The sequence below is a fragment of the Moschus berezovskii genome, chromosome 18 (assembly GCF_049115385.1).
Source record: "Moschus berezovskii isolate FMDL1 chromosome 18, NW_MosBer_1.0, whole genome shotgun sequence".
In the NCBI taxonomy this organism is placed as follows: domain Eukaryota; kingdom Metazoa; phylum Chordata; class Mammalia; order Artiodactyla; family Moschidae; genus Moschus; species Moschus berezovskii.
Window position 1 is genome coordinate 37,744,772 of NC_142477.1, and position 16,907 is coordinate 37,761,678.

General features: G+C 40.5%; 2 protein-coding genes across 2 annotated transcripts in view; both read left to right on the top strand.

Moving 5' to 3' along the window:
• Positions 1 to 22: 22 nt before the first annotated feature.
• BRIX1 (biogenesis of ribosomes BRX1) lies at positions 23 to 8,686 on the top strand. The gene is made up of 10 exons (XM_055422194.2): positions 23 to 235; positions 2,410 to 2,521; positions 3,958 to 4,001; positions 5,425 to 5,495; positions 6,203 to 6,252; positions 6,357 to 6,430; positions 6,586 to 6,636; positions 6,764 to 6,865; positions 7,863 to 7,991; positions 8,234 to 8,686. Exons 1-10 carry the CDS (start codon positions 77 to 79, stop codon positions 8,501 to 8,503), a joined length of 1,062 nt encoding a protein of 353 aa, XP_055278169.2. The 5' UTR covers positions 23 to 76; the 3' UTR covers positions 8,504 to 8,686.
• Positions 8,687 to 13,242: 4,556 nt separating this feature from the next.
• Positions 13,243 to 16,907, top strand: part of DNAJC21 (DnaJ heat shock protein family (Hsp40) member C21) — a 30,660-nt gene continuing 26,995 nt past the window's right edge. The window contains exon 1 of the mRNA XM_055422190.2: positions 13,243 to 13,609. Within this exon, the coding sequence (XP_055278165.2) occupies positions 13,258 to 13,609 (352 nt within the window). The 5' untranslated portion in view covers positions 13,243 to 13,257. The remainder of the gene's footprint in view (positions 13,610 to 16,907) is intronic.

Here is a 16,907-nt window from a genome sequence, read left to right on the forward strand (position 1 = left end):
CCGGGACCATAGAGACGGAGAGGCGGAGCGAGCGGCAGAGCCGGAAGGAAGGCCCAGAGCGGAGGCGCGGCGCAGGATGGCGGCGACCAAGAGGAAGCGGCGTGGAGGCCTGGCGGTTCGGGCGAAAAAGCCGAAAAGAGACGCGAGAGATGGCAAGCTGCCGGCTGAGCCGAACGACATATCAGAGGAGGCGGCGGAAGCAGAGAAAGATCGGATCCCAGGCCCAGTTTGCAAGGTAAAGGGGGCTTTGCGGACGGGGCTCCACGCGCTTTCGCTGTGGTACCTACCTGATTCCCGCTCTTCGGGTTTCAGAGTTGCTGGGGGTGTTACGGGAGCTCCGTCTCAGCTCCCCCGGCGGGACTCGCTGCCGCGTTTACATCTAACTCTAGTGCACGTGGCTGCACTCTTGGCAGGCTGCTGACGGAGCAACTTGACCGATTTCAAAGCTCGCAGAGAAGCGACTTTCGGGGACTGTTAACAGTGTTTGGTCTTCATTCCCTTCGTTTTTGTTGTTGTCAGAGGAAGGAATTCTTTAAACTTGTTTGTCTCTCTCGAGTATATATCCCTTCCAGTGATGGGCTATCCAGAATATGCCCATATTCTAAATGTTGAAGCTGGTTATGCGGTTCTTTAAAAAGCCACTGTCCTTTGGGACTATGCTTTAGACGTGATCTTTTTTTTTTAATTTTACTTTTAATTGGAGGATAATTGCTTTACAGTGTTGTGTTGTACAGTTTTCTAACGTACAACAGCGTGAATTAGCCATAAGTATACATATGTCCATTCCCTCTTGAACTTCATTCCCATTCCATCCCCGACTTGTTTGATTTGTAACTCTCAAGGGATATGGAAAACTGGGGTAGATAGTATGAGTTTTAGGTGTATTCGTCAAAGTTTTTTAATGTGCCAAGCACTGTAAGAACTTAGGTTTCCCGTGCTTTTGGGATTGCAAAACTAAAACCACTTTCTCCTAAAATGTTGGAGTTTAGAAGGAAACTAAGAACTGATATGTAAGTTGATGGTTTTTTTTTTTTTTTCAGAAGAAGGTGAACACAAGTTGTTGAGTCTTGCATTCATCTGAGAGGTCCTTAAGCTAGATAAAATATTGTGGAGACAATTGCTCTGATTTAGTAATTTCCTTACGTCGTCCCCCGCCACCCCCATCACAACTTAGCATAGATCTCTATATACTACATAGTGAGTGATAGGTAAATGACCATTTGTAGTGGGCGACAAGCACTGGGAAAGGAGTTAGCTTTGAGGAATGAAAGATAAGCTTGAATTCTAACTCTGATATTAATTAACAGGGACATTTTGAACTCTTCTCACTTGCAAACTAAGGAAGAAAATGTAATTTACTCTTTGTGAAGAGTAAACTGGACTTCTTGTAGATTTTCTGTAAATGTTAGTGTTCTCACTCTTCCCTTTAGGAGCTAAAAAGAAATGTGATAGTATCTGTCAACTGAGTCATAATATGAAACTTTTTATTTAAGTGCAGGAGATAAAGATTCCTTTAGAGTAACCAGGTAAGGGATCATGAAGGATTTAGCCTTTGAATTGGATTCCAAGGTAAGGGCAGAATTTTGATATTCAAAAATTAGAGGGAACAATATAAGTCCAGAGGGAGAGAAAAAAAACTAATCAGAGGTGTTGAAGTGGATAAAATGCTGACTTGAAAAAAAAACAGCCAAATTGGCTAAAGTGTAGGTAGAAATATAAATGTATTTTAGAATCTAGTGTTAAAGCTGTGTTGTTTTGAACTTTATTTAGAAAACCCTGCAAGATAAAGATGTGATTGGGGCAAGCAGGTGGTAGTCCACCTTGTCTGTTGGAGGAGCTCCTGGCAGGGAGGACTAGCATTTGAAGATCTGAGATTGTTATGAGATTATAAGAATCTGAACCTTGAAGGCAGTATCACTAAGAGAGGACTAAGAGTTGTTGGAAACAGAAATTGACAGCATTTACTGGTGCTTATATGAGATAAGGGCAAGTGGAAGATTCAAAGCATGGGGGACTGAAATGATGGTGACATCATCAGAAAAATAATAAGGAAGTTTACCAGATTTTAAGATTTGGTATCCTAAAGTTGAATTTGAGGTAAGTCAGATACTGGATTATTTGAGCTAGAAAGAGTTCCTTATCTTTCTGTAGAGTTAGTTGACAGTGAAAGCTGTGAGCGTGATTATGAGAACTGTCATAATCAGGAGGAGGAACTGGAGAAATTGAAGAAAAACAAAAGGAAGGGAAGCCAGGGAGGTTTCTGGGTGGCAGCTGGGGTCAGTAAATGCTACTGAGATTGAATTAAAGGCTGAGGTCAGGATTGTTTGGGTTGCTACTTGGAAGCATTTATTTTTAAACAAGATAGATTCACCATGAAATGTTAAAATTCTCACACTTTTTTTCCTTTAGGGGAAGTGGAAAAATAAGGAACGGATTCTCATCTTTTCTTCTAGAGGAATAAATTTCAGAACAAGACATTTAATGCAAGACTTGAGAATGTTGATGCCTCATTCTAAAGCAGGTGCTTTTATATCATATGCTTTAAGATTTCATATTTGTAAACTTGCCTGTTTATATATTTTCACTTCTAGGCACACTTTGTTCATTCAGCACGTCAGGTAAAGAACAATGACTTCTCAGAAGTTTTGGCTGTTCAGTGCCAAGATTTTTCCAATTAATATTTTTTAGAAATTCTCTGCAAAATTCATTAAGCATTGTCTTCTCTGAAACATTTTTTGAAAGTCCAGGAATGACTTCATTGTAATGTTCTCAGAGGCCATGAGCTGGTTTGTCCTTCTAAATGAATCAGGACTTCCATGTATTATTTTCTGTATTTAAAACAAAACAAACTTAATAAAACTTAAAAAAACGTAATGTACCAGGAGTATGACTTGAAGCACCTTTAAGTTAGGACTCAGTCTACTCCTAAATGCCAAGCTTTTTCTTTTATAATGGGATGTCTTACAGGCAAATGAAAAAATTTAGTAATGGGATTTGGAACCATGACAGTGTTCTCATGCAGCTGTTTTTTGTACCTGTGTTGGGAGGTGCTTAGGTTTTAATTCTTGGTAATAACATAACAGTGTTTCTGAATAAAATAACAAGTGTTTCTGAAACTGAGGTCTGTAGTTACATAAAGAGAATTTTAATTTGTTTCCTAAGTGAGTGTTTCTAAAACCTGTGTCCTAAAATTGGTTTGTGAGAATTTTTTTGTTTTGGAAAGAGATTCATAAAATTTAGGTAGACCTCATTTTATTGTGCTTCACTTTTTTGCAAATTTTTTTTTTCTCCATATGCAGACTTGGGGTAACCCTGTGTCAAGCGAGTCTCTTGGCGCCATTTTTCCAATGGCATTTATTTGCTCACTTTGTATCTCTGTCACATTTTGGTAATTCTTGCAATGTGTCAAACCTTTTCATTGTTGTTGTTTTGTGATCAGTGATCTTTGAAGTTACTACTGTGGCTCACTGGAGGCTCAGATGATGGTTAGCATTTTTAGCATTAAAATATTTTTAAATTAAGGTATGTACATTGTTATTTAGATGTAATGTGTTTGCACATCTGATAGACTATGGTATAGTATAAGCATGACATTTATATGCACTAGGAAATCAAAAAAATGTATATGACTTGTTTTCTTTCAATATTCTCTTCATTATGGTCATCTGGAACTGAACAGGCAGAATCTCTGAGGTATGCCTGCACACAAAGAAACACTGCCTAGATCTTTATAATTCCTCAGGACTATTTTCAATCACTCATTTTTGCATTTCAAAAGAACAAGATTTTTAAAGAGGTCATGTGTCTTCAGCTCTAATCATTTTGAAGATCAATAAATCTCATTTAAACTGAAAATTATTAAGATACTGAACAGTATTTAATTTTCTAGAAAGTATGAGTGATTTGATTGAAGAAGTAGCTTTGGAATCTTTTTAATTGTTTTTTTTCTTTTTACAGATACTAAAATGGATCGTAAAGATAAGTTATTTGTGATTAATGAGGTAATTTAAGGAAGTAAAGTATTCTATCAGCACTATTTAGAAACAGTATTTTAGAACATGAGAAGTTGATCATTTAAAAAATAAGTCAGTTATCCAGTGACTTAAGTTGTTCTGTACCTTCTGAATTTTTCTAGTACTTATTATCTATTTCACATAGTTTAGTGCTTCAGTATATATTATTTCTTGGTCATTCTTAAGTTTGTCTTTTCTCAATAAGCATATTGAGGAAAGTGTTTTGCTAGTATTAAAAGCAGTGCATGTGATATTTGCTCTTAAGGTATTATGGACTAGCAGTAGGTTAAAATTTCAAAGTAGTGTTGAAGACTAAGCTTCCATTTTTAAAGCAAATTTTTTTAAAACTTAGAAGAATTGTTTTAGATACTTCTCTTTAGTTATTAGAAAGGCTTCTGTTATTCATTTAGCACAAATTTTTGAAGCCCTGTTCTATCATGGGATTATTGTATAGAAACAGTGTTAAAAGAAATGTCCCAATCATCATGGAACTTACATTCCAATGAGGGAATCAGGCCCCTAATAGGTAGTATAATTTCAAGTGAAGATAGGAAACATAAACAGGATCTGGATTGCAGCAACTAAAGCTCACAATTTAGCATGTAGTTGTATTTACTCCAAGAAAGTAAGCAACAAAAGCATTGGATTGATGAATTCTTTAAGCCTCAGGTTGCCTGGAGAATCCCAGGGACGGGGGACCCTGGTGGGCTTCTGTCTATGGGGTCACACAGAGTTGGATACGACTGAAGTGACGCAGCAGCAGCAGCAGTGAATATATATTAATTCATAAATGCTTCAATAATAAAGGACCTCATTCCCTTACTGCTTTTGTGCATTTCTCACTTGCGACTTTATAAATCTTTAAGATGTTGAAGTTTAATTCAACTTGAAATAGGTTTTGTATACCCCTTAGTGATTTTACAGAACCAGATCACAGAAATGGTAGTACAGATGAGGGAGGAAAAACATAAATTTCCTGAGCTTAAAATAGAACAGCAAAAGAGTTAAACGTCAAAGTAATGGTTATGAAGGATGTTTTTGGTTCTTTAAGGACTATTTTTCTACAGTTGGTGAGTCTGGTTGTAATGTGCTTTATTCCTGGGGTTGTTTGTTTTTAATCTTAGTAGTTTGTACATAGGAATATGGTCAGAAGACAAGGTTCCCCAAGGGAGGTCAGTTAAAATGCTAGACCAAAAAGAGTAGCTGTTTCCGTCAAAGAGGTGGGCAGAGCATAGTTTACCTTATTCAGAAAATCTAAACATTTCTGCAAATAAATCTACTTTTATTTAGACCTTTGTAACCTCTTAACCTGCCGAAGTATTCTTGGAGGAATCTGAATATTCATTCTTTGAATTGCTTTAGATCTTAGTTTTATCATCTGTTTCATTTTTCTATACTTTGCTCCATTTAGGTTTGTGAAATGAAAAACTGCAATAAATGTATCTATTTTGAAGCTAAGAAAAAACAAGATCTCTATATGTGGTAAGAGAATGTATTTTTTAATTTTTTAAATTATGAAAGTATAACACATTTACAGGAGACTTGGAAAATAAAAGTTATAGTTCCACAATATATTACAGTTATTTTTTAGTAATTAATTATGGTTTTTAGTTGGAGTTTCAATATCAAACTCAAAAATTAATAGAATGAATAGAAAAGTAGAAGAATATAGTGGACCTGAAAAGCACTGTGAACCAATTCAGTATAATTAAGATTTATCCAGTTTTAACACAACAGCAGGATACAAATTCTATTCAAGTTCACAGAGACTATAAAGCAGGAGACATTGGAACATATCTAGGGATGTACAAGAAATGCAAAAATTCCATGGTCTAAAGGTATTGAAATCATACAGAGTCTTTTCTTTTAAAATTGTGAAATTATTTTAGAAATCAATATCGAAAGAGAATGTATTAAATCAGTTTGGGAATATGTGAATATTGTTAGTACTTTATGGTATCTTTTCTTTTTTTTAAACTGCATTTTATGTTTTTGACTGCACCATGTGGCATGCGGGATCTTAATTCCCAGACCAGGGATCAAACCTGTGCCCCTTTGCATTGGAAGTGCAGGCTGTTAACCACTAGACCACCAGGGAAGTCTCTGTGGTATCTTTTAAATTGAGCTGGTAGTAAGCTTTTACCTTCTAAATTCTAATTAGTTGAAAAAGCTTCTTTTGTATTTTTTAGGCTTTCAAATTCACCTCATGGACCATCTGCTAAATTCCTTGTTCAAAATAGTAAGTTGACTCAATTTAAATTTTTTTTGTGAGAAAATTGAAAATAGTCTTTTGGGATAATTGTGCCAAAGTGATAACTGTTTTTGTTGTTATAATTTTTCTAGTTCATACCCTCGCTGAGCTAAAGATGACTGGAAACTGTTTAAAAGGTTCTCGGCCCCTCTTGTCTTTTGACCCTGTAAGTTTCCCATTCAGTGTGTGAGGTTTAATTTTCTTACTGTGCATGGTTGTTTTTTTTGAGTGGATATAGTTGTATAATTAAACTTAGTTAATGAAACACAATTTTAAGCAAAATTAATGTTGTCAAATAATAAGTTCACTTTATTTTTATAGGCTTTTGATGAATTACCACATTATGCTTTGTTAAAAGAACTCTTAATTCAGGTAAATAATCTTTACTAGAAACTATTTTTAGTAAAATATTATAAATAAGTATCTTCCTTTTAACTTTATCTAAAACACACATGGTATGTCATAGAATACAGAACTAATGTGTCCCTTTTTCCACTAGATCTTCAGTACACCACGGTATCATCCCAAAAGCCAGCCGTTTGTGGACCATGTGTTTACATTCACCATTTTGGATAATAGGATATGGTTTCGGAACTTTCAGGTTAACTTTAACTTTTAATTATATAAGTTAGGATATATAGTGTTTATGATATAGAATAGGCAAATGATACTCTTTTTCTCTCACATAGCTTTCTTTTCCCTACAGACTTGTAGTAAACAACCCCTATTTCATAACCTAAGTTCATGGCTATCAGCTGATACGGAGTATGGATTTTCTCACGAGTCACTATACATTGAGTAAAATATAAGTTTCTCTCCTAAGAGGTTAGAGTCTACTGGGGCTGGGGTAGGGTTTTAGACTTAGAAAAACATAGCCCCCGTAGAAAACATTTGAGGAGAACTATTAGATGAATCATACAGTCATTCATTCAGGAGGAGAGGTGGATGAAAACAGCAAGACAGAATTTCAGACAGCGTGTGAAGTAAACTGGCTTTTTTCTGCTTGTGTTGTTATATTAGATACCATGCAGTGTGAGTTAAACATATCCCCTTCTTAACTTCTGAATGCAGGCATATGTTAAACAACAATAGCAATATTTGTGGTTCAGAAGTTGCTCCTTAATTCCACAGTCAATAGCCATTCAAAAATAAAATTTGCCATGTATCCTTTTATATGCCTTTTAATCTAATTTGAATTAGGTTTATAAAAACAACTCAAGGGTTGATTTAAATTTTGAAAGGGTGCCCCATAGGGTGCTTGAATACATTTTGTTCTTATGGTTGCAGTTTTAAATACTCATCTGACCAGTTTTGCAAAAAGACCTGCATTGTGAGAAGCTACATACAGATCAGATTGAAATGACTCAATTTTAAAGACACACTGAAAAAACATTTATATTTTCCTATGACAGCTACCTGTAACCAGTAATACATTTCAGAAAATATTGATGATGTGGCATTTGCCAAGTTTCCCTTCCACCTTAACTTTATTGGTTATCAGTTCTTTTAGGCACATTTGTAATGAGGATATAGCCCATGTACCATTCAGAAGTATTTTATTCAAATAAAAATGAAATGTTTCCTTTTTTAAATTAAAGATCATAGAAGAAGATGCTGCTCTTGTAGAAATAGGACCTCGTTTTGTCTTAAATCTTATAAAGATTTTCCAGGGAAGTTTTGGAGGACCAACTTTGTATGAAAATCCTCACTACCAGTCACCAAACATGGTAAGCTGTTTATGCTCAGTGGGTCCTTGATGTCCTAAAACTCTTGGGCCAAAGTAATTCTGTCAAATAAGTGTTCTGTTAACTGTGAAACTGAATTTGGTTTTTGCTGCATCCAGTCTTACAAATTTTTTTTTTTGATGATGTGGGATGAAGGGAAATAGGTTTCATAAGTGAATGTCTTTGCTGTGTATAAAATGTTTATTTTTATTCAAAAGCACCTTTCATATTTTTTTTGTTTCTAGCATCGGCGTGTCATAAGATCCATCACAGCTGCAAAATACAGAGAGAAACAGCAAGTGAAAGACGTGCAGAAACTGAGGAGAAAAGAACCAAAGACGATTCTTCCCCATGATCCCACTGCAGATGTTTTTGTTACGCCGGCTGAGGAAAAGCCGGTAGAAATACAGTGGGTGAAACCAGAGCCAAAAGTCGATTTGAAAGCCAGAAAGAAAAGGATTTACAAAAGACAAAGAAAAATGAAACAGAAGATGAGCAGTGGGAATGCAAAATGAATCAATGGAGAACTAATTTGATTTCAGTTGTTTTATATTTATTTTGTGTTCAATGTGTAAATACTTCTGTTATTTGCGATGACCTTACATCTAATTAGTGTGACATTTAAAAAAAAAAATAAGATTTTGTGACTTTGGTCCGGGTGGGTCTTTGTTTTCTAAATAAAATATCACCAGAACTCATCACCTAATTTCTGTTTTTCTTTTTAAAACTTTACGTATTACTAAAAACTTAGCACGGGCTTCCCTGGTGGCTCAGAGGTTAAAGCGTCTGCCTCCAATGCAGGAGACCCGGGTTCGATCCCTGGGTCGGGAAGATCCCCTGGAGAAGGAAACGGTAACCCACTCCAGTATTCTTGCCTGGAGAATCCCATGGACGGAGAAGCCTGGTAGGCTACAGTCCGCGGGGTCGCAAAGAGTCAGACACGACTGAACGACGGGACGGACGGACGGAAAAACTTAGCACACTTAAGGTTTAGGTCCACTGTCTTGGATTAAAACTTTGAGTTTATCAAAGCAGGAATTCAGGCAGATTTATTGGATTGTTATTATATGTAAAACAGTGTTAGGCACTTTGAGGGCCTTGTTTCAGATGGCACTGTGGGGGTAGAGTGCTAGAAGGGGAAAGCATCTTAGTGAAGTTTGAGTCCCTGAGTCACAAGGCCCGGGAAGAGCCAACTTCTCTTGTTTTTTTAGCTTGAAAAAATATGAGAAAAATATTTAGGTTTTGCAAATCAAATAAGGTGATGTATTGAAAGCTTTTTGTAGATTACAAATTTAGAAGCAGTGGGTGTAAATTACGTAAATTAACAGTAAAAGGAAGAAAAACAGAACAGTTAAAGCGCCAGTACATGTGAATTCTTGTTATGAAAGAACTTTTTGAAGCAGAGAGCGCACTGGGCTTAGCACCCTGAAGACCGATTAGTAACAGACAAGATTCTGGGTGCAGGTGGCCAGGGACTGGGTAGGGTCATGCATGTGGTGGTTTGTCACTTTTCCTGCTGATGGTTTTCCCGTCCTTGCTCTGCAATGTTAGTAATTGCACAGTATTCTACTCTGCCACACCTAGCAGTCCCTTATTGTTGGATATTTGAGTATTTGTTTTATCTTTTCTCGAATAGATGCTTGCAGCAAACATTCTATACATATTTTGTACAAATGAAGAACCATGGTCAAAAGTTTCCTCTAAATATTGTACCTCACCAGAGGTTAGTGTTCATTTCCTTGTACCCTTGCTAATGATGAGATAACCTTTGTCAATTTGATAGGTAAAAAAATGAATACTGTGTTTTGGCTGGGTATTGGTTTTTCTTTTGTGACTAATACTGTTTTTGTGTGGTAGTTACATGAATTTGTTGGAGAAGGAAATGGCAACCCACTCCAGTATCCTTGCCTGGAAAATCTCATGGACACAGGTGCCTGGTGGGCTGCAGTCCATGGGGTGGCAAAGAGTCGGGCACGACTGAGCAACTATCACTTCAAGGGAAAAAGCCATTATTTAAGCAATTGAATATAGGATGAAAATAAGACAGCTATCTTTCCCTTTTGTAATCATTTATGTCGATACCTCATTTGAATGAGAATTTCTCAAGTCCAGGTTCATTTAGAAGTCAACCTGTTTAATAAAGATCTTCCTTTAGGCTGAAATTTACATACAGTATAATTGTCTTTAAATTTTGATACAGTATTACAAGCAAAAATGGATCCTCTTTCCCTCAGGAGGAAAAAGAGGCAAGTGACTGAGAAGTAGCAAAACCAGATGGAATTGGAGAAAGAAGTCATTTTTTTGTTCACTTTACTCTCCTTTCCTAATTCCATTCTCAGATAGGGAAATGTCCTGTTTCTCCTTGGAATCATACTTCTCAGTCCTCCCTAGTATCATTTTCAATCCAAGACCATATAGTATCTTCCTTCTTTCGAAAAGAGGCTAGTGTATAAATTTTTACTAGTGAGTAGGTTGGACAGTGTTGTACCTAGAAACTTGAGACTTAAGAGTTGGTTAGGTTTGATTGTGCAGAAGGCAGGATGTTAGGGAAGAAAGGGACAACTTCATAGACTTTGGGTACCCTGATTCTGTACAAGAGAGATTTGTTAGCAACAGAGCCAACTCTTTCTAACCATATGTGGTTGACCGTCTAAATTTAACAACTGATAGGTAAACATTCCAGGTTCTAGTGAAATATATTTGAACAGTTGTAGGGATCTTTCATCCCTAATACACTGTATTAGTGTATCAGTTACATCAACCAAAACATCTTACTGATTAAATACTATCCCTTAACTGCATTTTTTTTTTTTTTTGGTGGCACCTCTTGTGGCTTTAGCAGTACATGAACCATGAACTTCCAGATGTTCAAGCTGGTGTTAGAAAAGGCAGAGGAACCAGAGATCGAATTGCCAGTATCTGCTGGATCATGGAAAAAGCAAGAGAGTTCCAGAAAAACATCTATTTCTGTTTTACTGACTGTGCAAAAGCCTTTGTGTGGATCACAATAAACTGTGGAAAATTCTGAAAGAGATGGGAATACCAGACCACCTGACCTGCCTCTTGAGAAACCTGTATGCAGGTCAGGAAGCAACAGTTAGAACTGGACATGGAACAACAGACTGGTTTCAAATAGGAAAAAGAGTATGTCAAGGCTGTATATTGTCACCCTGCTTATTTAATTTATATGCAGAGTACATAATGAGAAACACTGGGCTGGAGGAAGCACAAGCTGGAATCAAGATTGCTTGGAGAAATATCGATAACCTCAGATATGCAGATGACACCATCCTTATGGCAGAAAGTGAAGAAGAACTAAAGAGCCTCTTGAAAGTGAAAGAAGAGAGTGAAAAAGTTGGCTTAAAGCTCAACATTCAGAAAACTAAGATCATGGTATCCGGTCCCATCACTTCATGGCAAATAGACGGGGAAACAGTGGCTGACTTTATTTTTGGGGGCTCCAAAATCACTGTAGATGGTGACTGCAGCCATGAAATTAAAAGACGCTTACTCCTTGGAAGGAAAGTTATGACCAACCTAGACAGCATATTAGAAAGCAGAGACATTACTTTGCCAACAAAGGTCCATCTAGTCAAGGCTATGGTTTTTTCAGTAGTCGGATGTGACAGTTGGACTATAAAGAAATCTGAGTGCTGAAGAATTGATGCTTTTCAGCTGTGGTGTTGGAGAAGAGAGTTCCTTGGACTGCAAGGAGATCCAACCAGTCCATCTTAGAGGAGATCAGTCCTGGGTGTTCACTGGAAGGACTGATGTTGAAGCTGAAACTCCAATACTTTGGCCACCTCATGCGAAGAGCAGACTCATTTGAAAAGACCCTGATGCTGGGAAAGATTGAGGGCAGGAGGAGAAGGGGACGACAGAGGATGAGATGGTTGAATGGCATCACCGACTCAATGGACATGGGTTTGGGTAGACTGGCAGTTGAAGATGGACAGGGAGGCCTGGCATGCTGCAGTTCATGGGGTCGCAAAGAGTCGGACACGACTGAGCAACTGAACTGAACTGAACTTTTCTTGTGGGATCTTAGCTCCGCTGACCAAGGATCCAACCTGACTCTCAGCAGTGAAAGTGCTGAGTCCTAACTGCATTCTTAACCTAAATCGATCTTGGAAATGTAGGTTTAGAGCCCAGAAAGTTAGTGATGGATGTGATGGATCCATCAAGAGTAATGGATGGGTGGATCACCACAATTTTATTCATGGTAGTAAAACATTTAATACTATTATTTTAAAATGTGTTGATGCTTCCCTCTTAAAATTGTTTCAGTATAAGTCATTTTATTTATTATTATTTCTCATGCACATTGGTCAGGACTAGGAGTATTAGAGATCTCATTAAGTGGTAACCGAAGGAAAGAGTTGAAAGACCTGGTTTTGATCCAACCGAATCCTGCCATTCATTAGTGGGGAAGGCTTGAGTTCCTCAAGCTTGAGTTTTCTCATCTGTAAAGTTCAGTTTAGTCGCTCAGTCGTGTCCGACTCTCCGAGACCCCATGAATCACAGCACGCCAGGCCTCCCTGTCCATCACCAACTCCCGGAGTTCACTCAAACTCATGTCCATCGAGTCGGTGATGCCATCCAGCCATCTCATTCTCTGTCGTCCCCGTCTCCTCCCGCCCCCAACCTTTCCCAGCATCAGAGTCTTTTCCAGTGAGTCAACTCGTCATATGAGGTGGCCAAAGTATTGCAGTTTCAGGTTTAGCATAAGTCCTTCCAATGAACACCCAGGACTGATCTCCTTTAGAATTGACTGGTTGGATCTCCTTGCAGTCCAAGGGACTCTCAAGAGTCTTCTCCAACACCACAGTTCAAAAGCATCAATTCTTCGATGATCAGCTTTCTTCACAGTCCAACTCTCACATCCATACATGACCACGGGAAAAACCATAGCCTTGACTAGACGGACGTTTGTTGGCAAAGAAATGTCTCTGCTTTTTAATATACTACCTAGGTAGGTAAAGGCGTGGCTCAAATTGAGAAATTATCTTCAGAATTACAAGATGTTTTCCAGAATCTCATCCCATCAGACTCCTTTCTCATCTCTCAGGTCGGCTGTCAAGTTAGTGTCACTCTGACTGCCGTCTGTGCCGCTCACAATGACACCCGCGGGGGCCCCGCCTCCCGTGACCCTATCTCCGTCTCACCTCGGCCCCGCCTCCCTGCCGCCGCGGCCCCGCCTCCTCCCTGCCGCCGCGGCCCCGCCTCCCTCCCGCGTGGCTATTTCCGGGGCAGGGCCCGCCCCCTGTCCATGCGGAGCTGCCGCCGGCGCCGCCCCCTCCGCGCTCCCGCGTGCCGCAGCCGGCGCCGCCTTTCGCCCCCGCGCGCCTCCGTCGCCCCGCGCCGCCGTCGCCACCGCCGCGCTCGCTGGCTGGCCCGGTGCGGGCGCCGGGCTCCCGCCGCACGCGAGGACCACCAGGGCCGTCGCCACCACTTCGGCCCGGGCCCGGGCTCCGGCCCCGCCCCGGGCCCCGGCCCCGGCCCGAGCCCCGTGCCCTATCGGGCGATGAAGTGTCACTACGAAGCGCTGGGGGTGCGGCGAGACGCCAGCGAGGAGGAGCTCAAGAAAGCCTATCGGAAGCTGGCCCTGAAATGGCACCCGGGTAATTACTCCGCAACCGCCACCTTTCCCACCCCTCTCCGCAGGGTAACTCTAGGGACCTGGCTGTGCCCGGGCTTGCCCGCCCGGTAACTCCCCTCGCCCTGGAAACCGTGCCGGCGTCCGGCCGGGGGCCCCTGCCCAGCCCTGGCGATGAGGGTTCTCAGCCCATCGGCGGTCGCAGCCCCCCACCCCCAGGCTTCACTCGAGACCCGAGCACCTCGTTCTGTCCCCGACGGCCCCGGGTTCCCGCGTGGCCACTTGATGGGGAAAGATAACATCCTAGAGACCTCTCTTGCTCCTCCCACCCCTCCGTAGATGACCCCGAGCGGGGAGGAGTCCCGAGCTTTTAACCCAGTCCTGTCTCAGGCTTTTCCCTTGCTGGAGGTTCCTGCAGCTTTCCTGGGCTTTCACCGGGATAGCTGCCCTTAACTTCAGCGGGAAATCCCAGCTACTTAAGTGTAATTAAGACAAAGGGGCTAGTCAAATGTCTTCTAAAGAGCTATGCTTTTTTTCTCTTTTGGTAGGTTGAGTGATTCTTCGGGTGTTCTGCAGATTGAAAATTTTAATTGCGTGCCTTCCCTAGTGAATTTATGTGTTTACGTCTATAGAAGTATGCTTCTTTCCGATGTTTTATTTAGTTGTAGTCCAGGCCTGTGTGACTGGTGAAGTAATCTCATCTTCTCGACTGGCTAACGAAGACAGTATTTGAATCTCAACTTTTTTGAGGTTTATAACATCAAAACTGTTTATATTAGCACTAGTCCATAAAATTGTTTATAGAGTGGTTAGGATGCTAAGACGGAGACCTTAGCCTCGTTTCGAAAACTTGCCTTACTGGAAAGGTAAATACAAATGCAAGCAAAATAGCATAACGCATATAATTGGTAGTGGGTTACGAGAACAATGACTTGGTTACTAGAACATGTTACTAGAACAGTGACTTCACTGGTGGCTCAGACGGTAAAGCGTCTGCCTACAATGCGGGAGACCCGGGTTCAATCCCTGGGTCGGGAAGATCTCCTGGAGAAGGAAATGGCAACCCACTCCAGTATTCTTGCCTGGAGAAGCCCATGGACGGAGAAGCCTGGTAGACTACAGTCCATGGGGTCACAGAGAGTCGGACATGGCTGAGCGACTTCACTTTAACTTTCACTTACTAAAACAATTAGTAACTGCCCCAGGAATTCAAGACAAGGAGTTTTCACCGTGTACTGAAAGGCAGTGAGGCTTCCCCTTGGCAGAGGAGCCTGGCCATTAGCTGACTCTAGAGGAAAGAGGGAGAAGAAAATTTAATTGTATGGGAAAGCACCGTGGTGGCCAAAAGATGGTCCAAGGGACAGTTTGACCAAAGGCAGTGTTTATTGGAAGTCTGAAAATAGGGGTTGAGGGAAGGGCTGAAGGAAGGGCTTAGAACCCAAAATCAGAAGGTAATGGTTCTAGTTGATGGAACAGGAAATAAAGGTATGGGTTTGTTGCTTAAAGCTGTAAATGATAACTGTCAGAGAAACTAAAATATCTGATGTATACTGGAAGGGAAGAGGTAAATGAGCTAAATGTTCATCTGAAGTCACGAGCTATATGCAAAATAAATAGGTCCAAAAACAGTATAGAAGAATGTTCTTAAGAGTAATAGTGATTACTGTTAGAAGTAGAGTTGGAAATTTGTTAACTGTCTGGGTGGGGAAGGGTGAGAAAGAGAATTAATGCTTGTGATCAAATGTGCATATAATTTTGATGACAATATTAAAACGTTTTTGAGTAGTAGTCTGATATTAGGTTGTAAAGATCTTCGAATGGCAAAGCATGGTGAAATGTGTTTTTCCAATAATGGATAGTTGTGGCCAGTTTTATTAAGATGTCCTGGAAAGGTACTGTGAAGGCAGCTTAGTAGGTTGAGGCGGGCCAGAGACCAAAGTCAGGTAGAGTCAACCGTGGACACTTAAGGACCCAAATCAGTCTTGGGATCATTGGAAGGGGTAAGGACTGCATTGAAGAGAAGTTGCAAAGGAAAAATGACCAGATTTGATTAGTTGGAAATCAGTGCAAGGAAGAATAGGATAAATTTGTCCCATAAGACATATGATTTTGATGTGCTTTACTTTGCTGGCTCATTAATTTGTTAAGTCTGTCACTCAGCAAATGTTTAATTTCTTCCTATGTGCAAGGTGATGCATTAGATATTTCCAGGGTTGACATTCGGGCTATGCCACCCATTTTCATTGTTTAAAAAAGGAATTACCTTTATTTCTTTTATTGAAGAATTGAGAATAATTTCAAGTAGGGTCAGTAGCACTGCCTAGTAAGATCACTGCTTGTGAAAGCCTGTCTTTAAGTAATTCATCGGATGACTGTTCCTGAGCACCTTACTGTGGACAAGACAGGAATGGTCCCTGCCCTGCTGGCCCTGCTGTCTTCAGAGAGACATGGAGGAAAACAGTCGCTTTCCATCCGCTGAGATAAGGGCAGGATGAGGGTAAATACAAGGTGCTTCTGAGCTCCTATACCAATCTGGACTGGGTTTTTGTGAGGGTGGGATAGATGTGCATCCCTGAGTGACATCTAGGTTGAGACCTCAAGTGGGATCACAGGGAATACAGGAGGTGGGAGGTAAGGGAGCACAGCAGAGCCTAGGAAGGGAAAGAAGTCAGCCTGCCCAGGTGAGCAAGGGCTGAGTCTTGAAGGTTGTGGTAAACTGGATTAGGAAGATTGGACTTTGGGAAGCCATCGAAGGGTTGCAAACAGGAGAAATGATAGGTTTGTGTTTTTCAAGTATTCCTTTGGCTGTATGGTGGAAGACTGGGTTGGAGAGGCTAGGCAGGAGGTAGGGAGACCAGCAATCTCACCAGGGACACTGACATCACTAGGATGATGAAAGGACCTGGGAGCAGGGGGAGTGGTTGGGAGGCTAGTGGATAGTGAGAAGGAGGGGAAGGAGGAGAGGTAACCAGATTGTCTGAATCTCCGTTTGAATGGACAGAATGCTGATTTGTACTGAGTGGTGAATAAGGAGAGGTCGTCGGCTCCATCACCAGACCTGCTGTATCAGAGCCCCAGAGGCCTGTAGGGAAGTGTGTTCTCAGGGAGCTTGGCTTCAGTTAAGGCAGGGCTTAAAAGGCACAGTCCATGAAATGTTCTGTAAGGTACTGAAAAATCATTTGGGAGAAAGCAGAGGAGGGCACGAATTTATCTAGAGAAAAACACAAAGAATTGTATGAGAGTGCCTTTTAAACTTCAGTGGCTGGATCTGAAATACCTATGGCATTTGCCTAATATTAATAATTAAGGTAGAGTTCCCATTT